General features: G+C 57.8%; 2 protein-coding genes across 3 annotated transcripts; one reads left to right on the forward strand and one right to left on the reverse strand.

Moving 5' to 3' along the window:
* The first annotated feature begins 769 nt into the window (after positions 1 to 769).
* Positions 770 to 21,410, forward strand: MYBPC2 (myosin binding protein C2). Its single transcript, XM_079117475.1, has 28 exons — positions 770 to 920; positions 2,206 to 2,283; positions 2,799 to 2,885; positions 3,047 to 3,195; positions 3,533 to 3,650; positions 4,260 to 4,308; positions 4,460 to 4,519; positions 6,110 to 6,306; positions 6,563 to 6,695; positions 7,497 to 7,621; positions 7,692 to 7,797; positions 8,948 to 9,120; positions 10,823 to 10,988; positions 11,712 to 11,818; positions 12,124 to 12,153; positions 13,178 to 13,317; positions 14,315 to 14,474; positions 14,553 to 14,657; positions 15,036 to 15,224; positions 15,601 to 15,735; positions 17,195 to 17,362; positions 17,531 to 17,619; positions 17,708 to 17,903; positions 18,101 to 18,240; positions 19,115 to 19,274; positions 19,393 to 19,529; positions 20,369 to 20,555; positions 21,259 to 21,410. The coding sequence occupies exons 1-28, from the start codon at positions 902 to 904 to the stop codon at positions 21,267 to 21,269; spliced, it is 3,414 nt and encodes a 1,137-aa protein (XP_078973601.1). The 5' UTR covers positions 770 to 901; the 3' UTR covers positions 21,270 to 21,410.
* A 340-nt stretch (positions 21,411 to 21,750) lies between these two features.
* GARIN5A (golgi associated RAB2 interactor 5A) lies at positions 21,751 to 26,837 on the reverse strand. 2 transcript variants are annotated; one of them, XM_079117479.1, is made up of 5 exons: positions 26,609 to 26,666; positions 26,283 to 26,401; positions 25,791 to 25,921; positions 22,293 to 22,581; positions 21,751 to 21,941 (listed from the first exon to the last, which is right to left on the reverse strand). In XM_079117479.1, exons 1-5 carry the CDS (start codon positions 26,649 to 26,651, stop codon positions 21,885 to 21,887), a joined length of 639 nt encoding a protein of 212 aa, XP_078973605.1. In that variant the 5' UTR covers positions 26,652 to 26,666; the 3' UTR covers positions 21,751 to 21,884. The 2 variants fall into 2 exon arrangements, with proteins under 2 accessions (XP_078973605.1, XP_078973606.1); XM_079117480.1 differs by having other exon boundaries at positions 21,810 to 22,581; positions 26,609 to 26,837.
* Between the last annotated feature and the right edge of the window lie 40 nt (positions 26,838 to 26,877).

The following is a 26,877-nucleotide window of genomic DNA, read 5'->3' on the forward strand; positions in this document are numbered from 1 at the left end:
CCACCCCCTTCAGGAAGCCGCAGGTCCCACTGCTGGGAAGGGCGCCAACGTCCCGGCAGCCCTCCAGGGCCTTCCCAGCTCCCGCCCCCACCGGGGACACCACCCCTCCCCTGCGTCCGGTGCCCGTCGCGCCCGCTCGGGGAACTGTAGCGGCAGCCGGCCGGGCGCGGTCCCAAGGGGCCCGGCGGCCAGTCCAGAGCCCAGGTGGCTGGGGGCCCAGGCCTTCGGATCTGCCCATGCCTGCAGGCGGGACGCGGGAGTCCTAGAGCCCCAGTGCACTCCCTGGGGGCACAGAGACACCCCGCCCCCGACAGTTGTCCTGCCTACGCTGGGAAACCGGACCCTCCCTCCCGGCTCTGGTTTCCCGAAAACTCCTGACTTGCACATACTAAGAATGGATTTCTAGACTCTGTCTCTCCCCACCCCCGGTGCCAGACTCTGGCTCGCAGCCCTTACCCACCTGGGACCCCCCCTGCCCCTTCCTTCCTCCTCCCAAGACCCAGGCATTCTGGCCCTCCTCCTCCTCCCTTCTCCCGGACCGACAACCCGGGGACCCGGTTCCTTGGCTCCCAGACTTAGGATTCAGGGCGCCCAGCCCCCTCCTACCCGAGACCCTGGAGTCCCCTCCTCTGGCACCTCCTCCCTCAGAACCAGGTGTGTAAGCCCCCCGCCCTGTCTTCCATGGGGACCTGGCATTCACCCATCTCTCTCTGTCCAGCTGTTATTTCTCGCCCTTTAGAGCACGCAAGAGGAATGTGGGGCGGCCTTCCGATGCCTCCCGGAGCCTCCTGGGAGTCCCCGGACTTCTTAAAGCCCCCCCACCCCACTGCGGTCCCACCTGTCCTCCCTCGGGCCTGGCAAGAGGTGGCTGGGTCGGAGGAGCCGGAAGAGGTCCACAGCCATGCCTGAGGCCAAACCAGGTGGCTACCGGGACCCCCCTCCTTAGAGGGAATGGGTCCTCTTTTCTGAATGGGAATTTGGGGCTCCTGTTTTTGTGAGTTGGGGTGAATGGGGGTGCCTTCTCTGTGAGGAGATGGTTCATTTTTTGTGTGGGATGGGGGCCCCATATCTGAGCGGGGTGAGGGTTTCTTCCCTGTGTGGAGGGGGGGTTCCTTCCTTGTGGGAGGTGAGGGGGTCTCATTCCCTCTGCACAGAAGGGGTTTCTTTTCTCTGTTGAGGGTTAGTGATCCATCTCAAGTGGATGGAGATTCTCTGTAAATCAGGGCTCCTTTTCTCAGTGGGGGCAGGGTCTCTGGCATGAAGATTGGGGAGTCTGCATGCGGTGGGGTCCTTTCCATTTGGAGTCAGTGTTCTCTAGGTAGCGGTTGGGCTACCTCCCTGGATGAAGACTGAATCTTTTTAGGATGTGTGTATAGAGCTTAGGGCTTCCTGTCTGCATGGGATTTGAGAATTCTTCCTCATATAAGGAGAAAGAGAGCTCCCTTTCCATGGGTCTTGGGGCTGCCTTGTGTAGGAATTAGGGGCCCTTCTTGGTACGGGAACCCAAGACCTTTCTTTTTCTCTTTTGTAGTGCTGGGGATCAAATCCAGGACCTTGTATCTGCTGGGCAAGCACTGTGCCACTGAGCCACACCCCAGCCCTGGAGCCCTTTCTTTATATATAGTTTGGGGGAGGGGTCCCTCTTCCAGTGCAACTGGAGGTCACTTTTCTGTGGAGGAATGGGCTCCCTCTCTATGAGGAAGTCTGTACAGGAGATACACCCTGGGTGGTGGCCCTCCTGGTGTGTGTGTCCGTGCTCTGGCATCAGGCCAACCAGGATTGGGGTAGGGGTCCAACCCCTTGCTGTGACTGTACCCCCACACACCAGGAGCCAGCACCCCAGGGGAAGGCTGCTGTGGTCAGCAGGAGGTGTCCAGTTTCTAGCCCAGGGGAAGAGCTAATTATACCCCCAGAACCCAAAAGGTCAGGGCCCGGTGGCCTGGGTGGCTGGGGCATCACCTGCCTGGGTTAGGGGAAACCTGATCTCACAGATTCAGATTTAGAAATAAATTTACACCTAGGTTGCCCACCCCCGCTTCTAGGTCTGAGGGAGCAAGGTTGGAGCCAGGACCCCTGGGTCCAAGGGAGGGGGACTGGAGTCGGGCTCCTCAGGTCTGAGGGAGAGGGGCTGGGGTCCGGCCCCTTGGGTCTGAGGGAGGAAGGTGGCCAGCACTTGCTCAAGTGTGAACATTTCCTATCTCACAGCAGCCAAAAAGGCCCCCAAAGGCAAAGATGCCCCCAAAGAAGCTCCCCCTAAGGAAGCTCCTGCAGAACCCCCCAAAGGTGAGAGGGTATCCCCAACCTGCCATCCCAACTCCCTCTTGCTCTCCTCCATACCCTCTCTCCAGCCTTTTCCTGGTCTTTTACCTTTGCTCTGTCCCCACACAGCACCAGAGCTGACCAGCCCCTCCCTGCTCGCAGCCCCTTGGCTCCCTAGTCCTCCCAAGAGAGCCCCAAGCCCCTCAGCCTGGCCTCCAGCTCCCAACAACTGGTTAGTTGGTCACCAAGTTCTGCCCAGCTTTGGATGCCCCAGACCATCTTTAAGCCTCTCCTGCCCTAAAGGACCATTTAGATCTACCCCCCTCTGGTTCACATACAGGGAAACTAAGGCCTAAAGGGCTGGGGGCATCTAGTTAAGGTCACGCAGGCAGCCATGGGACATGTGGTCTTTCCCAGTTCAGAAAAAAACACTCTGCCCCGTGATCTTTGCATCTACTGAACAGAGGGTCTCTTCCCCAAAGTGTCCTGCTGCTTGACCCTAGCCTATCTCTGACACCCTAATCTTGTCTTCTGAGCAGAAACCCCACCTGAGGACCAGTCCCCCACTGCTGAGGAGCCCACTGGCATTTTCCTGAAAAAGCCAGACTCTGTATCAGTGGAGACCGGTGAGGGGCATGATGGGAGCGGGGCCTGGACCCCTGGGTCTGAGGGAGGAGGCTGGGACTGGACCCTGTGCCTGAGGGAGGAGACCTGGGTCTCTCAAGCTCACAGTCCCCCTCTGAAGAGTCCTGGATGTCTTGACTGGCTCTCCCTTCCTCCTGCCCAGGAAAGGATACTGTGATTGTAGCCAAGGTGAACGGGAAGGAGCTCCCTGACAAACCGGCCATCAAGTGGTTCAAGGGCAAGTGGCAAGAGCTGGGCAGCAAGAGTGGGACCCGGTTCTCCTTCAAGGAGTCCCATGACTCTGCCAGTAATGTGAGGACCCCAGGGTGTAAGGGGGTGTGCGGAATGGAGACTGCATGCTGGTTGTCTGAGGCACAGCTGTGGTCTGGAGCCCGGGGTGCAGGTTCTGCTGGCAGTGGGGGGTGTTTGGAGTAGGGTAGGGTGCACTTGAGCATGGCCATATGGGTCCAGGAGTCAAGTGAGGGAGACTGAGCTGGCTGCTGGGTGCTGAGGCCCCCAGGCTAGGCCTTCATTGGCTCCTGCTGTGGAGTTACCATGAGGACTTGGGCACAGTTCTGAAGTGGGCTCTGGGCGACGTGGGGGGCTGGGGGTGGTCACATGCACCCACACCCCTGGCCCTGGCCCCCAGGTGTACACCGTGGAGCTGCACATTGGGAAGGTGGTGCTGGGGGACCGTGGGGATTACCGCCTTGAGGTCAAAGCCAAGGACATCTGCGACAGCTGTGGCTTCAACATCGACGTGGAGGGTGCGCTGGCAGGGGCGGGGTGGGGCGGAGGGTCATGGGTCTGGGGCGGGGGGAGGCACAGATGTTGGAGCTCGGAGTAGAGATCCAGGGTTCACAGTGTTCAGCACTGGGGAGACCATCCACAGGCTGGAGGAGGAGGAGGCGAGATTAGGGGCAAAGCGCTCAGGCGTGGCAAAGTCTAGGAGGCAAGTGGATCCCAAGCTTGAGCAAGTGGGACAAAGGCTTGGGGGATGAGGCTGTCCAGGTGTGGTGAGGCTGAGGGTCTGCGGGACGCACCAGGGGCTGCACATGTTTGGGGGTGCATGAATAGAGCTGCGAAGGCACAGAGGCTCTGGGAGGCTGCAGCCCAGGATGTGGGGTGCAGAGAATGAGGCTGCCCAGGCTCTGGCAGAAGGGGTGTGGGCTGCCGAGGGGCAGGGCATGGCCACCAGGGAGGTGAGTGAGTGGAACCAGGAGTAGAGGGTGTCCAGGCCTCGGCAGGAGGGCATGCTGGTCCAGCAGGCAGAGGAAAGGGGCCAGGGAGAGCCTGCGGGTCTGGAAAAGAGCTCCTGTTCTTAGATGAGCTCTGGCTTCCAGCTCACATGCCCTTTCCCTGTTGCCTCCGCCCAGCACCTCGTCAGGACGCCTCTGGGCAGAGCCTGGAAAGCTTCAAGCGTTCGTAAGTAGCCCTGGACTCTGGGGAGCGGGGATTTCCTGGTGCCAAGGCTCATGGGAGGTGGAGATGTGGGAGAAGGGAGGATCATGGAAGGTAGGAGTGGGAGCCCCGGGATGAACCTCAGTGAGGTTCATGTCCCCTCTCAATGCCACAGGGGCGAAGGGAAGTCAGACGATGCGGGTGAGCTGGATTTCAGCGGCCTGTTGAAGAAGAGGTGAGCCCACTTCACCACGGGGGAGATGGGGACCCAGGGAGGAGGATGGTGATTAGAGCTCCACTGCCTGTTACCTCCAGAGTCTCCCCTGGATTCTCTGCTTCTCTCTCCATCACCTTCTCCATCTATCCAGTTCCTACCTGCCAACCCATCCAGTCACCTGTCTATTCACTACCCACCCACACACCTGTTCCTCTTGCCCCTGCCACAACCTCACCCAATCTACCACCTGCCCACCAATTTGCCTACTTATTCTTTAACCCATTATTCTCACATCACTCTCCTGCTCACTCAGGCTCCCATCCAACCACCCATCCACCCATCCACCCATCCACCCACCCATCCACCCACCCATCCATTCACCCATCCACCCATCCATCCACCCATCCACCCATTCATTCACCCACCCATCCATTCACCCATCCATCCACCCACCCACCTATCCACCTACCCATCCATCCACCCACTCATCCACCCACCCATCCTTCCACTCAGCCATCCACCAATTGATCCATTCATTTATCTTCCCATTTCCTGGTACCTCCACCCACAAATCCCTTTATCTATCCACCATCTTTCCATATGTCCATCCACCTAACTGTCAGTATGCTCAGCCGTCCATGTTGATCCATCAGTCCATCCTCCACCTGCCTACTCCATACACTTCTCTGCCTGATAAGGCCCTTGTCTATCCTCCTCTTCACCCCCATCCATTCTTACATCCATCCACCTTCCCCCCTTCCCACCTGTCTGTCATCTGCACTGCATCTTTCTCCCAGCCAAACCCAAAATCCCATCTACCTATCTACTCATCCCCACCTGTCTGTCCAGATGTCCCTCTTCCAACCATTCACCTCTCCATCGACACACATCGTCTCCCACAGGTAGCTTTCTCTCAGATTGAACTGTAAGTAATTGGTGTCCTCTAGGTCAAAAATGACTGAATAATGGCCATGTTGCACTGCCCTGTGGAGTGCTCATTCACACGCTCATTCACTCACCACCTGCTGTCTACCTCTCCATCCCCCACTCGCCCATCTACGCCATAACCAAAACCATTTACTAATCCACTCACCTGTTTGTCCCCAGCCAGTCAAACATGACTTGGCCATCTCTGGTCCACAGATTCACCCAGCAGCCAGCCCAGCATTTCTGGCCAGCCCACCAGCCCATTCCCTCACCCCACCATCCTCCACCAACCACCAGCCTGTCTTCCTGCCTCCCCACCCATTGATGCATCTGTCACTCACCCACACTGCTCTGTAGTCATGTGTCCTGTGGGGGCAGTGCTGGAAGGGTGGGCGGGTCTGTGATTGCCAGGCCGAGGGGCTGGCCTTCCTCCTGAGGGCAGCAGCGTGGGGAGCCAGGGCAGTTCTGAGCAGCTTAGGTATGGCATCTGATGTGGGTGTAGAAAGATTTTCCAGGGGCCATGTGGGGAAGGGAAGAGACTGGAGGCCTGGAGGCCCAGGAGGAGGCTGGGGGGGACGTGTAAGGCCACAGAGAGTGACCTGGGTAAGTCACACAGCAGGTGAGCAGAGGAGACCCTCACCTCCTCACTGCTGGTGGCTTTGGCCTGCTTCCTACCCTCAGGGAGGTGGTAGAGGAGGAGAAGAAGAAGAAGAAGAAAGATGACGATGACCTGGGCATCCCCCCGGAGATCTGGGAGCTCCTGAAGGGGGCCAAGAAGAGCGAGTACGAGAAAATCGCCTTCCAGTACGGCATCACCGACCTCCGGGGCATGCTGAAGCGGCTCAAGAAGGCCAAGGTTGAGGTCAAGAAGAGTGCAGGTCAGCATGCTCTGGTGGAGCAGGGCCCCGCCCACAGGGACCCCCAGCACCACGGGCATCTACTGTCTGGACCTGGGACTCTGTATTTGGGAGGTCTTGGCCTGAGGAGTAATTGATTCTTGCTCTCAGGGAGGTTCACAGGAGACCTCCTGACCTTGACCTTAGAGAGCCTATGGCCTGGGATGTGGCTTCTTCTGGGTGCCCAGGGCACTGAGGCTCCCTCATCTCCAGTTCCCATGCTTCTCTTCATCTCCAGCCTTCACAAAAAAGCTGGACCCCGCTTACCAGGTGGACAGGGGCAACAAGATCAAGCTGGTGGTGGAGATCAGCGATCCAGACCTTCCTCTCAAGTGGTTCAAGAATGGCCAGGAGATCAAACCAAGCAGCAAGTACGTGCTGGGCATTGCTGCTTGGGAGGAATCCCAGTCCAGAGAGAATACCCAACAATAAGGAGGGATTTCTTTTTGATTTTTTTTTTTTTTTTTTTTTTTTGCTTTGTTTTTTTCTACAATAAGCTCCCCCATGCCCAATACTGGGGCTGTGGAACCTAGAGACACTCTACCATTGAGCTACAACTCCAGCCCTTTTTATTTTTTATTTTGAGACAGAGTCTCCCTAAGTTACCCAGGCTGGCCTTGAACTTGTGATCCTGCCTCAGCCTCCCAAGTAGTTGGGTAATATTACAGGCGTGCAATACCACCCCTGGCTATAATGAGCATTTGTTTTGGAGGCGGGGATTGGGGATCTAACCCAGGGGCAACCCACTGAGCTACATCCCAGCCCTTTATTTTATTTTTTTAATTTTGAGTCAGGGTTCACTAAGTTGTTTAGGGCTTCACTAAAGTTTCTGAAGCTGGTCTCAAATTTGCAATCCTCCCTTTAGCCTCCTGAGCCTCCATCACTTCTGCTCACATTCCCTGGCTCAGACTCAGTCTTCCATCCATCCTTGAGCAAAGGAAGCTGGGAAATGTAGTTCTCTAAATGGTGGTCATGTGCCCCTGCTCAAAGGAGGGGAGGGGGTCTTGGGGGGACAGTTGACACTTCCACTCTGAGTGTTCACGTCATGGAAATGGGCCCTCTACCCTGCCCACATAACTTGACTGGGAGAACTGTTCTAGAATGGTTGGGCAGAGCCGCCAGGGGCAAGGCCCATCCTCAGTGCGGGGGTTGAGGTGAGCCGTCTGCACCAGGTATGTGTTTGAGAACGTTGGTAAGAAGCGAATCCTCACCATCAACAAGTGCACGCTGGCAGATGACGCGGCCTACGAGGTGGCTGTCAAAGATGAGAAGTGCTTCACCGAGCTGTTCGTCAAAGGTGAGCGTGGAGAGGGGTGGAGCTCTTTGGGGGACCCGACACCACTGACCTCTGTCCCCCCACCACACAGAGCCTCCAGTCCTGATCGTCACACCTCTGGAGGACCAGCAGGTGTTTGTGGGTGACCGGGTGGAGATGGCAGTCGAGGTGTCAGAAGAGGGTGCCCAGGTCATGTGGTGAGTGACCCTGATCCGTGAGCTCCTCGTAGGTGCCTCAGCCCTGATCCTGATAGGTGCTGGGGCCACCAGGGCATTCCTGACCTTTACCTGCCTTTCTCTTCAAATTTTGACCTTTCCTCAGGACCTCTTTCTGGAACTTCCAACCTTGACCGTCATCTTCAGGGTCCAGTCCTTGGTCCCTGTTGTTTTGTTAAATATAGGTCACCCCTACAACCAGTTGGTCCATCCACTCATCTGCCCCTCCACCCACCATGCCATTCCTTCATCCATCCACCTACCCATCCACCCACCTGCACATCCATCCAAGGGTCTTCTGACCCTCCATCCACTTGTCCACCCACCACCTGCTCGCCCACCTTCTGTTCATTCATTCATCCATCCATACATACATTGATTCACCCATCCAGCAAATATTTATTAAGCACCTAATATATGGTTATGCTCTTCTATTAGGAAAAAACCCTCAGGGTTGGGGCTGTGGCTCAGGGGTGGAGGCTTGCCTGGCCTGTGTGAGGCACTGAGTTCGAGCCTTGGCACCACATAAAAGTAAATAAATTGAATAAAGGTTTTGTGTCCATCTACTAAAAAATATTTTAAAAAATATCAGCCTGGTGCCTGCCTTTATGGCCCTTATAATCTGGAACATTGGTGGTGTGTGTGTAAGGAGGCAGACGGCATTAGTCACATCTCCCGCAAATAAAGACAGAAGTTCTTCTTAGACGAGTGTCTGAGACGGGCAGAGGCAGATGCGGTAGCAGTTTTCAGAGGAGGAAGGGACCCAGGGGTTCAGGCAGGCTTCCTGGAGGTCACAGTTGAGTGAGATCATAACACGAGGGTTACGGGTGACCTGGGAAGGGGGTCCCAGGGGGAGAGGCACCATTTACAGGGGTCTCTGGGACCCGCAGGTTTCCACTGTGCTCGGACCTCTCCCATGACGCCTTTGTGTGTCCTCTGGCCTCCTCCTCCTCCTCCTCTCCCCTCACTTCAACTGTGACCCCCGCCAGCCCTCAAGATGTCTCGACCACCCCTTATCTCTCTCCCTCCTGTGACCTCCCTCCCGGTCCCTCTGCTCTGGTTCCTAAATCACCTCCAAGGCCAAGCCCAGCTGTGCTGGTCCCTCACGCCCGCTTCATGTCCGTCCCCCCAGGATGAAGGATGGTGTGGAGCTGACTCGGGAGGAGTCCTACAAGGCCCGGTACCGCTTCAAGAAGGACGGAAAGCGCCATATCCTCATCTTCTCCGACGTGACCCAGGAGGATGGGGGCCGCTATCGGGTCATGACCAATGGTGGCCAGTGTGAAGCTGACCTCATCGTAGAAGGTGAGGGCCTTGGGAGGTGGGGCCTCTCCCTGCAGTCCCCACTGGCCTGGGCCCCAGATCTGGGAGTTGAACCTGATCTCTCCCGCCCTGCCTTCACCCCCCCAGCAAGTCCTATTGGCCTCACCTTCAAAGTACCTCCTCCGCTGCCCCTTCCTGGCCCAGGCCCCCACCACCTGGTGCCTGGATGGGTGCAGTAGTCTCCACATTCCTCCCCTTACAGCGACCTCCCCAGGTTTCCCATGCTTGCCCCTGCCAGAGGGGTCCTCGTTCGCCTAGGTCATGGTGAACACTGAGCTGGTGTGTCGAGTAGCTCACAGGCCCTGCTGCTGATGTCCTGGCTTAGACTTTGGCCCACAGCCTCATAAAGTGTCACACTGGGGGAAGTGGGAGAGGAGTCCACAGGGCTCTGCATTGTTTCTGCAAGTTCCTCTGAGTCTATATGTCCATAAAACCCAACGGTGAAAACAGACCCGCAAGCCTGGTGCAGTGGCGCGCGCCTGTGATCCAGCGACTTGGGAGGCAGAGGCAGGAGGATGGCAAGTTCGAGGCCAGCCTCAGCAACTCAGACCCTGTGTCAAGATAAAATGACAAGTGCTGGGGTGTTTCTCAGTGCCAGTGTGCTCCCCTGGCTCGTGCAACGCCCTGGGTTCCAGGCCAGTAATGTGAGCAAATGAGCAGATCACACAAAACAGGAAGACAAAGCCCCAGCAAACCAGGGCACGTCGGGGCCACAGAGATGACGGGCGTCCCTGTGATCCCTAGCAGAAGGAAAGTGCTGAGCCGCCGTGGTGGCAGCACCTGTGAACCCAGTGAGTCTGGAGGCCCAGGCAGGAGGATGGAGAGTTCGGGGGCAGCCTGGGCAATTAAGAGGGTCCCCATCTCAAGAAAAGGAAAGGAGAGGGTTGAATTTGCTGGAATGGAAGGATGGACTTCCAAGAATAATTGTTAGGTGACAAGACAAATGTACTGTGTGTATAAAGGGAAAAAAAAGAAAGGAGGGAAGAGCAGGCCTGTGCCGACTCCTGTAAGGGCTTCTGCAGGCCCATTCCACCTATGCCGTGTTGGGAACCACAGACCCTCCTTGTCCTTGTCCTGTAGCAACTGTCCACGGTGCATCCCGCAATCGTGTCAGGCTGTACAGGGGACTTGAACACCTGCCACTTTGGTATCTGCGGAGAGCCGGGAATCAATTCCCTGCCAATCCGGAGGGACAGAGATGAAGGACTGGGACAAAGCTGTGTTTGCTTTTATAGCTGCAGAGGGATCAGGGTGGCTTGGCAGAGGGTGGCTGGGAGGGAACTCTTCCTCTAAATCCTTAATCGTTTCGCTTTAGACCATGCATCTTATTTAAGAGAGAACCGTTTGAATGTAGGACACATTCCTCTCCCCAGTCTCCTCTGGTGGCCCCTGCCCCACTCCGTTCTGGGAATGAATTGAACCCAGGCCTTGAGCATGCAAGGCAAGTGCTGTGCCATCCAGCCCCACGCCCACCCTTGCAATGCTGTTTCCTCTTCCCGGGAGTCTCTTCTGCATCCTCTGTGGATTCTTTCCCTTGTTAGCCTTCCCATCAGATTACCCTGGGGCCAGTGGGTCACTTCTGAGTGGTCCGCGGCTGTACTTCGGCGCCCAGAGCCTCGGTGCGCATGCGCGTTTGTGGGCCGACTGGAGCAGTGATGGTCCCCTGGCCTCCCCTTTCGCTCAGAGAAACAGCTGGAGGTCCTGCAGGACATCGCGGATCTGACCGTGAAGGCCTCGGAACAGGCTGTGTTCAAGTGCGAGGTGTCCGACGAGAAGGTGACAGGCAAGTGGTACAAGAACGGGGTCGAGGTGCGGCCCAGCAAGAGGATCACCATCTCCCACGTAGGCAGGTGAGGAGCGGCGTGGCGGCGGGCGTGGTGTGCGGGTCTGGCGCCGGCTGCCTAATCAACTTCCTGCTTTACAGGGCAAGGGTCGACTTCGTCGTGGTTGGGTGGGGGCTGGCTAATTCAGGGTGGCCTCTCTCCTGCCTCTGTGGCCAGTGAATGTCTCCTTGCTGGTCTTGCCTGGGCTTTGTCAGGACCTCTGCTGGATCGGTCCAGCTGCCACCGCTCTGATCCGTGTGGCCTCCCATCCTCCAGGAGGTCAGTCCTGGCTATTTACTGGCAGAAGCAGAGACCCAGTGAGATGCCCCTGCAGAATGCAGTCATGCCCTCCTGGTTTTCCTGGGAATATCGCTCCAAGGCTGTAGACTTTCTGTTTGTCCTGTGTAAGGAACCATAATAAAGATAGCATCTTTATTATGACATCTGCAGGGCACTTTCTGTGTGCCAGGCACCTCTCTAGATGCTGTACAACAACCCTAATTACAGTGTTATCATTACCCCTATTTATGCATGAAGAAATGGAGGCACAGAGAGGTTGAGTAACTTGCCCAATGTCACACAGCTAGTAAGTGGAACTTAAACCCAGGCCATAGCATCCCAAAGCCATGAAGAAAAATGATGGGCATGTAGACTGCATTGAGGAGGGTGTTTCTCAAGTTGGCATTGGAGGAGGCAAATGGGGGCAGTCCTACCTGACCCCTACCCTACCCTGCTCCCTCAACCCTTTAGGTTCCACAAGCTGGTGATAGATGATGTCCGCCCTGAGGATGAGGGAGACTACACGTTTGTGCCTGATGGCTACGCCCTGTCCCTCTCGGCCAAGCTCAACTTCCTGGGTAAAGATGCCCCTCCTGTGCCCCAGGGATACAGAACACACCCTCCCAGACCTGAGGACCCCAGATGACTCCCTGTGGGATTAAGTGTCCCTACGCACAGCACGTGCCCACGGAGCTCGGGAAGTTGGATGAGGTGACGGGAGAGGGCGTAGCACACGCCCAAGAGGGAGCAGGGTGGCTGCGGGGCCTCCCCAGCACTCGGTCCCAGGGTTTCTGCCACATGGTCACCTCTGCCTCTGGGCTGTGAGAGTGGAATGAGGGAGCTGAAGGCTTCCACCTGACCACCCGTCTTCTTGGTTTTCCAGAAATCAAGGTGGAGTACGTCCCCAAACAAGGTGAGGACCAGGGTCTGCTCTGGTGGGCTGGGAACAGAATTTCAGGTCCGAGGGAGGAGACTGGGCTAGACCCCCAGGTCTGAGGGTGGAGGCTGGGCCTGGACCCCCGGGTCCTAGGGAGGAGGCTGGGTCTGGACCCCCGAGTCCGAGGGAGGAGGCTGGGCCTGGACCCCCGGGTCTAAGGGAGGAGAGCTGGGCCTGGATCCCTGGGTCTGAGGGAGGAGGCTGGGCCTGGACCCCTGGGTCTGAGGGAGGAGGCTGGACTGGACCCCTGGGTCTGAGGGAGGAGGCTGGGCTGGACCCCTGGGTCTGAGGGAGGAGGCTGGGCTGGACCCCTGGGTCTGAGGGAGGAGAGCTGGGCCTGGACCCCTGGGTCTGAGGGAGGAGGCTGGAGCCCTGGGTCTGAGGGAGGAGGACTGGGCCTGGACCCCTGGGTCTGAGGGAGGAGGCTGGGCCTGGACCCCTGGGTCTGAGGGAGGAGGCTGGGCTGGACCCCTGGGTCTGAGGGAGGAGGCTGGGCTGGACCCCTGGGTCTGAGGGAGGAGGACTGGGCCTGGACCCCTGGGTCTGAGGGAGGAGGCTGGGCCTGGACCCCTGGGTCTGAGGGAGAAGGCTGGGCTGGACCCCCGGGTCTGAGGGAGGAGGACTGGGCCTGGACCCCTGGGTCTGAGGGAGGAGGCCGGGCCTGGATCCCTGGGTCTGAGGGAGGAGGCTGGGCCTGGACCCCTGGGTCTGAGGGAGGAGGCTGGGCTGGACCCCTGGGTCTGAGGGAGGAGGCTGGGCCTGGACCCCTGGTCTGAGGGAGGAGGCGGGGCTGGACCCCTGGGTCTGAGGGAGGAGGCGGGGCTGGACCCCTGGGTCTGAGGGAGGAGGCGGGGCTGGACCCCTGGGTCTGAGGGAGGAGGCGGGGCTGGACCCCTGGGTGTCCTCCACTCTGGGAACCTAGCTCTCAGGGGCTGCTCTGGTGGGCTGGGAGGTCTCACTGCCCTTTTCAAGACCCCGAGTGTCTTTTCTGTACCTCCAGAACCACCAAAGATCCACCTGGACTGCTCAGGGAAGACCTCAGAGAATTCCATTGTGGTTGTGGCTGGGAACAAGCTGAGGCTGGATGTGGCCATCACAGGGGAGCCCCCTCCTGTTGCCACCTGGATGAAGGGAGATGATGTAGGTTGGGGCTTCCACGGTGTTCCTCTCCCTCTTAGCTTTGCTGGGTGACATCAGACAAGTTTCTTGCCCTTTCTGAGCCTCAGTTTTATCCTGTATGAAATAAGGACAAGGATTCCTTCTTCATGGAGTTGTTTTGAAGATTGGAGATTATATTTGTACACCACCTGGTATGAGCCTGGCACAGGGTGGGTACTCCTTCCATTATCCATTTTTCCAACAGTTAATTAATCAGTAGATCAACTAGGTCATCCTTCCAGACTCATCCACCCATCCATCCTTCCATGCATCATTAATTGATAATTCATCCATCCATCCACCCATGAAGTGATTAATTCATTTGTCCATTTAACCATCTGTCAATTCATTTATCTATCCATTCATCCAAAAACTCATCTGTCTGTTTAGCTAGATATGCATCTGTCCATCCATCCAACAAGTGTCGCCTTGTATGTACCAGACCCTGGGACAGTTCTGTGCTTGCGTTTCCCCTTTTGTAAAGTGGGCACGCTGGCTCAGTCTTCATCACTAGCGTCCTGAGGTCCCTCTGGGCCAGGCTTCCTGGTAGCACCGAGGTTGCAGCCCCCGCCCCGCGGGCCTTCCCTCTGGAAGAGGCAGACGTGAGCCAAGCAGCAGTCACCCAGGGTTCTGGGGGCTGAGAGAAGGGAGAGCAGCAGCTCTGAGGATCCGGGAGGGAACTCACATTCAGCCGGGGCTTCCCAGAGCGTTTCCGGAAGAGGTGACTTCTGGATGACTGAGAGGACCTGGCTGCATGCACAGGGAACAGCGTTGCGAGACCCTGGGGACAAGATAGTCTCATGTTGTTAATGACAGACAGTGTCTGGAGGGCGAGAGAGCTCTAGGGGACGGTGGGGCTGAGCGAGGGCCTCATGCAGGCTGGGCCCTCGGGCGCCTTCAGGGTTGGGGGCAGGGGAAGGGCAGCGGCAGTCCCGGGGCTGGAGAGCTGATGCAGCAAGGCCATCTGCCGGCTGTCCAGGTGTTCTCGGCCACCGAGGGCAGGGTCCGCATCGAGCAGCGCGTGGACTGCAGCAGCTTCGTCATCGAGAGTGCGGAACGGGCTGATGAAGGACGCTACACCATCAAAGTCACCAATCCCGTTGGCGAGGATGTGGCCTCCATCTTCTTGCGGGTTGTGGGTGAGCAGAGGGCTGAGGGCTGAGCCAGTGGGTGGCTCCCCAGGTCTCGAGGGGGTCTCTGACTCTCCTGTCTCCCAGATGTCCCAGATCCCCCGGAGGCTGTGCGTGTCACCTCGGTGGGAGAAGATTGGGCCATCCTGGTCTGGGAGCCACCCAAGTATGATGGGGGACAGCCAGTCACTGGTGAGTGCCTGCAAGCTGGCGTCCCCAGGACTCTGACCTGCCCTCACCCCTGGCTGCTCCTGGACATCCTCACAGGCCCCCAGGACCTGGGTTTCCAGCTTCAGGCCCCCTGAGCTCTCTGCCTGCCCACTGTCATTCCTCATCCTGACAACCTGGGAAGCCTGGGACTTGCATGCCCCGCCCCTGATTGACGACTTGTGACACCTCATGATTCCTGACCCCATGAGGGGTGGCCTGGGAATAATCTGAGCCAGAGACCAACCAAGACCTATGGCCTCAGCCTCCGTGGGTCATGTGATCCTTTCAGTGCCACCCTCACTGTCCCAGTGGCCTGTGGCCCCTCCATGATCCCTGCTCCTTTGCTTGGGGAGCCCCCAGGGTACCTCCTGGAGCGGAAGAAGAAGGGCTCTCAGCGCTGGATGAAGCTGAACTTTGAGGTCTTCACGGAGACGACCTACGAGTCCACCAAGATGATCGAGGGCATCCTCTACGAGATGAGGGTCTTTGCCGTCAACGCCATCGGTGTCTCCCAGCCCAGCATGAACACCAAGCCCTTCATGCCCATTGGTAACGCCCTCTGACCCCTCACTGCACCATCCCCCTCACACCCGCACCTTGACCTCTGACTCCTGCTGATTTCTGGGCACTCATGGACCCAATGCATTAACGTCCACCCCATCCTCCTCTCCTCTCGACCCCGATGCTGATCACTGCCCCCATGATCCTAGGCTTGCTCTGAGGCCTGGATCAGCGCTGGTCTCTGCCTGCCAGGCTGCACCAGCCCTGCCTGAGATGGCCTCCCAATGGCATTCCTGGCTCGTGCACTGTCAGCTCACCACACAGCCCCTGCCGGGCCAGGTTGACTCCACCTCTGATCCCTGCTCCTTTGTGCTGACTCCTGACCCTTCATTTACCCTGAACCCTCTTACCTTGGTTCCCACAGCACCTACAAGTGCACCCCTGCATCTGACGGTGGAGGACGTGACAGACACCACCACCACGCTCAAGTGGAGGCCCCCAGACAGGATCGGGGCTGGTGGCATTGACGGGTACCTGGTGGAGTACTGCCTGGAGGGCTGTGAGTGACCCTGTGGCCTGGCATGGAGGTGGCCCACATAGCCCCTGGTGGGAGCACTGTCCAGGGAGCTAAATAGGAGTCATGCAGGATGGGATGGGTGGGTGGGCGCCTGGGGAAGGATCTCCCGCCCTCCATGTCTGTACTGCCACGAATGTTCAGGAAGGGTGGGTTAGGCCATCTTGTCCTCTCTCCCTCCCTCCCACATCCACCTGCACACAGCAGAGGTTCTTGGTCCATCCACTGTCCTTCCATTTATTTACTATCTTCATGCCTCCTTCCTTCCATCGTCCATCTGACCAGCTATTCAGCCAGCCCTAGTCAGCCAGCCTTTCACCTTTCTATTTCTCTCCCTCCTTCTTTCCCTTCCTTCCTCCCTTCCACTTGCCTAGTAGTCATCTATCCATCCTTCTTTCCATCAGAAAATCTTTTGGATCATACAACTACTTATCCATCCATCCACCCATTTACCCATCCACCCTCCCACCCATCCACTCATCTATCCTTCCACCCATCCACCCTCCCACCCTCCCATCCATCCATTCATCCATTCATCCATCCATCCATCCATCCATCCATCCATCCATCCATCCACCCTCCCACCCTCCCACCCTCCCATCCATCCATCCATCCATCCATCCATCCACCCTCCCATCCATCCACTCATCTATCCTCCCATCCATTCACCCATCCACCCTCCCACTCTCCCATCCATCCATCCATCCATCCACCCATCCACCCATTCACCCATCCACCCATCCACTCATCTATCCTTCCACCCATCCACCCTCCCACCCTCCCATCCATCCATCCATCCATCCTCCCATCCAGTAACATTTTCTTCCATGTATTTATCCACCAACTATTTTCCCTTCCCTTTCTTCTTCTACCTGTCTCTCATGTGGTCATTGCACTGGGAGGACAGATGTGACCACCTGTACACCACATCTCAGGCCTTAAAGCCTGGCAGCTATGGTTCCCTTCCTGTCCCTGTGCTTTGTGGCAAGTCTTCAGACATTGGCTCCTCTATCCTAATAAGGCAAAGACAGTGGCCATTCTGAGGGGTACCTTCCCCTCCCCAGCCCTGTCCACCCCATCTCTGGCTGATCCACTCTGTGCCTAAGCCCAGTTGGCAACCCTGGGTGTGGCTGCCCATGCTCCTCCTACTGCCCCCTGGCCCCTGAGCTGTCCCTGGCAGCAGACCAGAGTTCAACAGCACCTTGATTCTGCTGCCCAGACCACTTGGTCTAAACCTTTCTGGGCCTCAATTTCCTTGTCCCTAATGGGGATACCATGAGGTCAAGGCAGGGTGGACGTGCTGGTGCACCACTGTCCTCAGGACCATTAGGCACTTACCTAGTATTTGCTGTCCTGGGGCTCAGGTCACTGGAGGGACAGTGAGCAGCGGGCCAGGGGGCTTGCAGGACAGGGGTGAGGGCCCCGTGTGGCACTTCTCTTGCAGCTGAGGAGTGGATCCCTGCCAACAAGGAGCCTGTGGAGCGGTGTGGCTTCACCGTCAAGGATCTCCCAACTGGAGCCAGGATCCTCTTCCGGGTTGTTGGGGTCAACATTGCAGGTCGCAGTGAGCCGGCCACCCTGGTCCAGCCAGTCACCATCCGGGAGATTGTGGGTGGGTGACCCTGACCCTTGACCCAGCCCTCCTAGTGCCCAAGTCAGTGTCATCCCATCTGCCTTTTCTGTGTGGTCACTAAGGCCTCCCCCAGGCAGCCCCACCCCATCTGTCCTTCAAATGTCCCCCCAGCCCTGCGCTGAGCCCCTTCTGTGTCTGTGCCCTCAGAGCAACCCAAGATCCGCCTCCCCCGCCACCTGCGCCAGACTTATATCCGCAAAGTGGGCGAGCACATCAACCTGGTCATCCCCTTCCAGGTGCGGGGGCCGGGGCCGGTCAGGGGTCTGCGGGGAGCCCCGCTGGCTGTGCTGCAGACCTGCTGACCAATCTGCCTGCTCCCACCAGGGCAAGCCCCGGCCCCAGGTGGTGTGGACCAAGGGTGGGGCCCCCGTGGACACCTCCCGCGTACACGTGCGGACCAGTGACTTCGACACCGTGTTCTTCGTGCGCCAGGCGGCTCGCTCTGACTCCGGGGAGTACGAGTTAACCGTGCAGATTGAGAACATGAAGGACACGGCCACCATCCGCATCCGGGTCGTGGGTGCGCAGCAGAGGGGGACATGGGCCAGGAGGGACTGAGGGGGCGGAGAGGGCAGGGAGCTGGGTGGGGCTGAGAAGGTGGGAGGGAGGAGATTGGGGGGCAGGATGGGTGGGGGCTAAGGGGAGAGACGCTAGGGGCCGCAGGGGCAGCAGGCATCTGGGCCCTGGGGCAGGTGGTGACGGTGGCCCTTCTTCCAGAAAAGGCAGGGCCGCCGGAGAACGTGCAGGTGAAGGAGGTGTGGGGCACCAACGCCCTGGTGGAGTGGCAGCCCCCCAAGGACAACGGGAACAGCGAGGTCACCGGCTACTTTGTCCAGAAAGCAGACAAGAAAACCATGGTGAGCGGACATGGGGCTGCAGGGGCCTGGGGAGAGCGGGTGGCAGAGTGGAGGGAAGCGGCACGGAGGGTGCAGGCGCGGTGCAGGCATGGTGTGTTGGGGTAGAAGTCACACAATTGGGCAGCGACCATTTTATTTATTGATCTTTTGTGGTGCTGTGGATGGAACCCAGCCCCCGACTAGGCAAGTGGGGTTCCCATGAGTCACGCCCCTGCCCCAGGTTCTAGTGAGCCCTCCTCATCTAAGGCTGCAGCCACCGCCCCTCCAGAGCGAAGGCCTCTCCTCCCTCTGAAAGAAACCCCATGGGCAGCCCCCACTTCACCTCTGACCAGCCCCCAGAGGCCACCCACATGCTGTCTCTAAGGACTTGTCTGCTCTGAACATTTCACATGAATGGAATCAATCTGTGGCTGTGGTGTCCAGCTTCCTCATTGAGCATAGTGTCCTCAGAGTTCACCTTGGTGGCCTGTGCTGCTCTTTTTTATTTTTTCAGTACTGGGTATTGAACTCAGGGGCACTCAACCACTAAGCCACATGCCCAGCCCTATTTTGTAATTTATTTAGAAATGGGGTCTCACTGAGTTGCTTAGTGCCTCAGTGTTGCCGGGGCTGACTTTGAACTCCTGATCCTCCTGCCTCAGCCTCTGGAGCTGCTGGGATTACAGGCATGCACCACCGTGCCCCGCTGCTTCTCTCCTTTTTAGGGCTGAATAATATTCCATTATACCAGGAACTTCCTTTTGCTCAGCCCTCCCTCCATTGATGGCAATGATGAATAATGCTGCTTCAATGATGTGTCTTCTTAACTTTCCCTGGCCCTCCTGTGTCTGTGTCCATCTGTGTGTGCTCCCCTGTGTCCCTGTCCCCACACTAGGAGTGGTTCAACGTCTATGAGCACAACCGCCACACCAGCTGCACCGTGTCCGACCTCATTGTGGGCAACGAGTACTACTTCCGCGTTTTCAGTGAGAACATCTGTGGCCTCAGTGACTCTCCTGGGGTCTCCAAGAACACAGCCCGCATCCTCAAGACAGGTGCCTGTCACCCCCCAGGCTCCAAGGGATGGCACTGGCCACAGGGCGGAGTGGTTGAGTCTGAGGCTGGGGCTGGGACAGTTTGGATGGGCCACCTTACTGGCATCTCCCCCACCAGGAATCACCTTAAAACCCCTTGAGTACAAGGAACATGACTTCCGGACGCCTCCCAAGTTCCTGACGCCTCTAATTGACCGGGTGGTTGTGGCTGGATACTCCGCAGCTCTCAACTGTGCTGTCCGAGGCCACCCGAAGGTGTGGGGCCAGGGCTGGCCTGCGGTGCCCGTGTGGGCCCCATAGGGCTCCCCAGCAGCCCCGGCCACCCCAGCTCCTCGTAGGATTCGCTCCCTGTACCCATGTCCTGTTCCCTCTCTTCCTCTGGCCAGAGCCCAAGTCTCCGACAGCTCTGCTGGGCCTCCCGCCTCTCCTCTGCCACATGACCGCCAGGGCGCAGCTCATCTTGGCCTCTCTTGTCCTGCTCAGGGACACACAGCAATGCCCTGGAAGCCGAGCCCTGGGGGAGGGTCTTCCTGCTCCGCCAGGCTTCCACGCTGCTCTTGGGAAATAGGGACCTTGCGCCCTTGAGCTCCAGGCACCCAGGGCTGGCAATCCGGCTCAGGGCCAAGGCTGCCGCTCCCTGCTTCTCATCAAGTTTTACTGGCACCTGGGCCATGTACATGCTTATATTTTGTCCGTGGTCACTTCTGCACCTCAGCAGTTGTGACAGAGACCTTGGGGTCACAGAGCCTGGCACAGCCATAGCCTGGCCCCACAGAAGGGCTGCCTCAGTCGGGCCACCTCCGTCCCTCCCTTGCCTGCCCCTGCTCCTCCGCACCCCAGCCAGCATGCGTGGAGCCGGAGCGGGGAGGGAGGGCAGGGATGAGGCCTGTGCGTGAGGACAGCGGGAAGCCCTCACCGCTGCTGTGTAGGGGATCAACAGCTTGTCTGTACAGAAAAGGAGACTGAGGGTCAGAGAATGGAAGTTCAAGGGAACCTGGCAAGGAGGTGGTCCAGCAGGGCTGGGAGACAAACCTGCCTCCGAGCCCCTTGCTGTTGCAGGGCACCCCAAGCCGGCTCCCTCTCACTCTCAACAGCCCAAGGTGGTCTGGATGAAGAACAAAATGGAAATCCGTGAAGACCCCAAGTTCCTGATGACCAACTACCAGGGGGTCCTGACACTGAACATCCGCCGCCCCTCGCCCTTCGACGCGGGGACTTACTCCTGCCGGGCCTTCAATGAGCTGGGGGAGGCACTGGCCGAGTGCAAGCTGGACGTCCGAGGTGAGAAGGGGTCCCCACACCGCTGACCCTCGCTCAGCCCTTTCTCCACTGATTGGAGCTCCCTGCCAAGCGACGCCAAGACCTGGGGCTGGGCCTGGGCCTGGGCCCCTGGGGAGGGGACTCTGGGAGCCAGGCTGGGGCCGGCAGCACTCAGCAAGTGTCCCCAAGGCCTCAGCAGGCCTGGCCTTGGTGGGGAGAGGTGGTGGCAGAGCTGAAGCGAACAGGATGACAGTGGACGCCCCCCCTCGCCAGGACTTTGGCACATGGTTGCCTCTCCTGAACGCTCCTCCTAACCTCCTCTGTCTGGGGCCCCAGTCCACTGAGTGTCAGCCAGTCAGGGACCAGTGTGGAGGACACTAACCAAGTCCCTCAGGGCTCTACTCAGTGGTGACAGTCCAGCAGAGAAGGGGCTGCAGATGCTCAGTGAGGGCTCAGAGGATGCTCTCCATGCCCAGGCGGCTGCAATTCTAGACTGTCCCTCTTCCACGGTCCCCAGCATCTAATGTTCTTCTGTCCCTTCTCAACTACTCAGTCTGTTTAGAACTGTCCTGACCCTGGGACTCCAGGAACCGCCTGTAGCCAGAACATCCCACTCTGGGATTGACACAGAGTGTTCAGGGACAGTCATGAGGACGCAGCTGGCAAAGGCACCTGGGGAGTTTAGGCAGAGACCCCCACCCATCCTCTCTCTCTGTCCCTGCAGTGCCGCAGTGAAACCGTCTCCTGCCTGTTGTGGTGACTGAGCCCGACTCCAGCCCAAGTGCTCTGACTCTGTCCCCCTTCTCATACAACAAGACAGATTTGCTCGGACTATGGCGTGTGTGTCCTTGAATCTGCTCCCCTACCCAGTCCTGTTCCCCAACACTCTGGGTGGGTAATGCTGGAATAGCTGCCACCACCATGAGGTGGTTGCAGTGAACCAGGCCACCACTGGGGCCACCATCTTGCAGCGGGGACTTTAATGGGGCAGCCACATGCCATGGCTTATGGTTGGAGCTCCAGAGGTGAAGCCCATGTGCAGGGAGCCCTCAGATTAGCTGCCAAAAGCAGAGGGGGTGGCCTCAGCCACAGGTCCTGCTGGGAAGGCTGTGCTCCTGCGGGAGCCATGGGGCAGTGATGGGCACCAGTCTCGATGGCCCATGGAGCTGGACACAGCTCACCGGCGACCTCTGAGGCAGCCACGTGCGCATGCCACTGCAGGCTGCCTGAGCGAGGTGGTTAGCTCTTAAGTGGACGATCTTTATTAACTTTTATAATTCATTTGTCTGGCCCTGAGGTAAGGTACTTTGATTTCGGGTCCTTTGGTGACCTCGAAGGATGCTGGCAGAATCACAGTCCCCAGAGTTCAGAGGCCTGCGGGTCAAGTCTGACTTCTGTGGCTTGGAGCTGGGTGGGGAGAGTGTGTCTCAGGCTCTGAGCTGCACAGGGTCTGGTGCTGGGGGCGCTCTGGGCCATTGGGGAGGCAAGAGGCCCGGGCAAGAGGCCCGGGGTTGCGGCACCCTTGCGTCTGGAACTGCTGCCTACCTGTCCCAGCCTTTCTGGGAGCTGGTCCTCGGCTTGGTGGAGCCAGCTCTTCAGGTGCGGGCACCCTCCCGGCACCGCTGGGCCCATTAGCAAGCTAGAGCCGCCTAGCCGGAGTCCTGAAGCCCACCCTGCTGTCTTCTACTCGGACACCCCTAAGGACCCGGGAGAGGGTGGGTCACCTGGACTCTCACACCCAGGCGCCGCGCCCCTCACCTCCTCCCCGCCCAGCCGCACCGCCTCCTCGTCCTCGTCCTCGTCCTCGTCCTCGTCCTCGCCCTCGTCCTCCAGCGCCGAGTATTCCTGCGTGAACGGCACAGCTCCCTCCGCCGAGTGGAAACGCAGGCGGTAGAGCAGCCGCACCCATTGGCCGAACTCGCGGTCTCGGGTCTCGGGCGGGGCCCGCAGCTGCAGGTAGAAAGCGCGGCCGGTGCGGAACTTGACCTTGAGCTGCCGGCGGCATTCGTCGTGGACGAAGAGCTGGACGAACTGCAAGGGGAATAGCCTGGCCGGGCGGGCAGGAGGGACGGTCTCAGGCGCAGCTCTGCTGGACGACAGCCTGCCCCCGCCCCCCGCCCCGCCCCTGGCCGCCCCTCTGCCCGGGAGGAACCGTTTTTTTCGCTTTCATTGCCTCTTGAATGAAGCTCATCCCAACCTCCTTCCGAGAGGACCTGCTGGTCCTCTCTCCGAACCCGACTCGAACATGAAACTGCCTACTTGAAATTCCCGTTTGGATGTTGTACTGACGTGCTCAACAATCAAATTCCTGAAGTCCCCTCCCCTTCTCCAGATCTGCCCCCCTGGCTACCTACCTGCACTTGCTCTCGGAGTCGTCCGGGACTCAGCCTTCTTTTTCATACTCCATCCTATCCTGCCACCAAATCCTGACGGCTCCACCTCTAAGGTGAATCCAACTATCTCTAACTCCGCTGCCATCCCGGGTCCAGTCATCTAATTTTCCCCAGGGCTTCGAGAGGCAGCCTTACAACCAGTTCCCCACGAGGCCGCCAGAGGGCACTGGTTAACACTTTACCTCGGCTCCCTCTGCGCCAAAAAGCTGCTCATCTGAAGTCCAAGTTCTCACCTTGGATCACGACCCTGTGGGAGCTGATCTGCTGTTACCTCTGCCCTATCTTTTGCACCTCCATCCACACCAGCTTCCTCACTGTTCCATAAACACGGCAGGCTTCAAGATTCCCCAGGACCTTTGTACAGGCTGTCTCTCCACCTGCAACCCTCCTGGCCAATCATCCCTGTGACTCTCCCACTTCCTCTCTCTCACATCTCTCTTGGGCGACCTTCTACATATAACCACGTCCACCTTTGTACACCTCCTTTGGCCCTTCCCTAAGTCCTCACAGGTGGTACCCTGATCAGCAACTTGCCCTTTATCCTGTCTGCCTTGCAGTGAGTGACGAGAGGGCAGGGAACTGCTTGGCTTTGTCCAGTGCTGATTTCCCTGGCACCCTGAGCGACATTAGCAGGTGCTCAATGGATGCTTGTTGCATATTTGAATAAATGAACTGCTCAGGCCCCCAGTGGGACTGAAATTTCAACAAGACAGAGGTAACAGTCAAGAGAGGCTGACAACTTGGCCCAGACCACACAGCTGGGCTCGGGACCAAGTCCGGTGTTCAGAACCATAAAACGTGCTTAACCACAACACTAGCCAGCCACAACCCCACTCTGATCTGGCAATATTATCTCCAGGAATTGATCTGACAGACACCCTCACACCTGTGCACAGACTTACACACTGATGTCCCCTGCCTCTCTGGCTATAACTCAAAGTCACTGGACAAAACCCCAGTGTCCTTCAGTGGGCAGCTTGATTATGTGCCTCCAAAAGGAAGAGGAACCGCTGACCCCTACAGAGCGCTGACTCTGCCAGGCACTGTTCCTGCACTTCACACCTGCTCAGTTCATCCCCAACAGCCTGGAAGGCAGCTTTTCTCTCATTCCCACTTTCCAGACGAGGAAACCAAGGCACATACAGCTAGGAAGCTTGGCCAAACCCAGAGAAGAAAACATGAAGGCAGGATCTGAACACAGACCATCTGCAGGCAGACTTGTGCAAGGACATCCCCCATCACACTGTGACAAAAGCTTGTTCAGTGTGTACATCCCAAAGGAGCCTGGGCTGCACTGCCCACAGGAAGTGGCAGTGTCTAGCGCTGGGGGAGCACAGCAGGAAGGAAGTGCCTAGCTACTGTGACAGACATGCGAACACTTCTGTATGCCTGTCAGTCACAGCCCAGGGCTGTACCCTGGCTACGCAGGAGGGGTGAGGATGAATCTCCAGCCCCCATTTGCAGAGCAAGCTGAATGTTTTTCCCTTGGTGGTCTGTTTATTTGGGGCAGGGGGCTTAGGAAGCTGAAGGAGATGATGGCGGGTCAAAGTCCCCCCTCAGCATGTTGCCAGTGTTCTCCAACTGCAGGTGACCCCCCCCAAGAGGTGGTGAGATCAATTGGTGGGACCCAATTAGCTTTTTTTTTTTTTTTTTTTTTTTTTTTGGTGCTAGGGATTGAACCAAGGAGTGCTTCGCTACTGAGCCACCTCCCCCACTGGTTTTATTTTTTAATTTTGAGACAGGGTCTAACTAAGTTGCTCAGGGCCTCACTAAATTGCTGAGACTGGCTTTGAACTTGCAATCCTCCTGCCTCAGCCTCTGCAGCCGCTGGGATTACAGGCATGCGTCACCGTGCCCAGCTTAAAATGAGCATTTAAAATATGTTGAAAAAAATACCAGTGTCAGGATAGTGCTTTGTGAAATGTCCTCCACCTAGGTCGGGGACGACACAAGGCTATGAGTCTCAGTAGGTTCAGATACATCCCTCTGTTCCTGTCTCCTTACTTTCTTCCTTTCCTTACCTTCTTCTCTCCCTAACCTGCCATCTCTTTCATTAACTGTGAGATGTGGTCAAAAAAGTGAAGCCCCCTGGCAGAACTGTCTGTGAATATACAACAAGCCTGTGCTTTTGGATTTACACCTGGGGCTGGGGGAAGGAGCCTAGCATGGGAAAAAGGTCTATCTACTGCCATGTCACTTTTGTCCTTTTGTGTGTGTATGGCACTGGGGATTGAACCCAGGAGCACTTCACCACTGAGCTACATCCCCAGCACTTTTTGAGACTGAGTTGAATTTATATCCTCCTGCCTCAGCCTCCCCAGTCACTGGGACTACAAGTGTATACCACCATGCCCAGCTTGTTACTTTTTTAATGAAAAAATAGGATCTTAAGGGGCAGTACGTAACATGGCACTGGGATTCAGGAATTGGGAGATCTGAGATCAGGAGGAGTCTGACCCCTAACCCATGTGGGGCCCTGAGAAACTGTTCCCTTCTCTGAGCCTCACTTTATTTCTTTGGAGGCTGAAACCAAGGAGCCCCAGGATGAGGATATGAGGTAAAATGTGGTAATGGGCATGGCCCCAGAAGCACCTGGCATGCAGAAGCACTGCATAAATGGTCACTGTCCTGACCCCAACAGGGTGTTTCTGAGAACTGTCCTTGTCCTGTTGTCTAGTCTCTGATTTTTGGCTCCCGTAGACTGCCCTGACCTCTTTCTCCTGAACGGACAGCTGCCCAGAGAGGGCTGGTGGCCATGCAGTGCTCCTGGCCCTGGGTGGTCTGGATGAAAGGAGCTGCTGCCAGGGGCCTGGGTTCCCGTGGTGGAGGGAAGAGGAGGTCTAGGCCTAGTTGGGACAGTCACCCGAGGAGCTGCAGGCGTCCATTCTCCTTGGCAGGGCCAGCCAGCAGCAACAAGTCTGGGAGTTCCAGGGCTGGACTGGAGGCTGCCACCCCCATGGTGACCTTGTTGGCAACTTCTCCAAACCGGGTCACCTGGGACCAGAGGTCAGAGATTAGAGGCAGGATAGATGGAAACAACTGGAAAGGTACCAGGGGTCAGGAATCTTAGTAGGGTAAAAGGTCATAAATCAAGGGAGTTGAAAATCGGGTTAGAGGCCACCATCTTGGGATTAAAGGACAAGGATCATGGGTGTGAAGTCAGGAAAACTGGCTTAGTCCATAGACAAGGACCAGAGATATGGGATGAGGTGGTCAGATGTCACCGGGTGGAGCTGGAGGTCAGCAACTGTGAGGATTATGGGGAAATGGCTGGAGTAGGCAGAGACGGGGTTCCCCAAGTCAGAAGGATGAGGGTCGGGCCCAGGCTCTGGGCTGAGGTCCCCGGGCTTCACACCTGCACGAAGTTGCTCTCAAAGATAGGGAAGTCCCGCAGCTGGTCGAACTCGCCGCTCAGGAGGTGTCGTTGCAGCCGTCCGGGTCGTCCCTTGGGATAGGCTGGAAACAGGGGACGTTCTAGAGGGACAAAGTTTGAGGGTTCATCACAGGAGGCTGGGCGCGGACCCCCCGGCAGGTTGGTTCTAGAGCAGCACAGTGCTGAGGCGAAGGCTATCAAGGATCTCCGAAGAGCTGACCCCATCCCTTACTTCGCTCTCACCGGGTTCAACCCCTCCTGGCCTGGCTCCTCCTCTCACATGCCATTCCCACCTGTTCCCCGCTCACCTGCTCCACCGAGGGCCGGCTTAGGATCATACCCCCGCTTCATCGCAACGCCCAGACCCTTGGTGGGAGCGGAGGGAGGAGCCGGGGTAGAAAACCACACTGCCGGACCGCGAGCACTGTGACGTCATAACGAGCAAGTCATATTTGATGACGTCACAGAGGTTTGTCGGATGGTGGCGTCACGGGAAGAGCAGGCCCTGGAGACCCGGATGGAGGGGGTGGCAACCCGTTGACGTCAGGCCTTAGTGCCTGCGGATGCATGCCAATGC

Source organism: Sciurus vulgaris (genome assembly GCF_902686455.1).
Source record: "Sciurus vulgaris genome assembly, chromosome: 17".
In the NCBI taxonomy this organism is placed as follows: domain Eukaryota; kingdom Metazoa; phylum Chordata; class Mammalia; order Rodentia; family Sciuridae; genus Sciurus; species Sciurus vulgaris.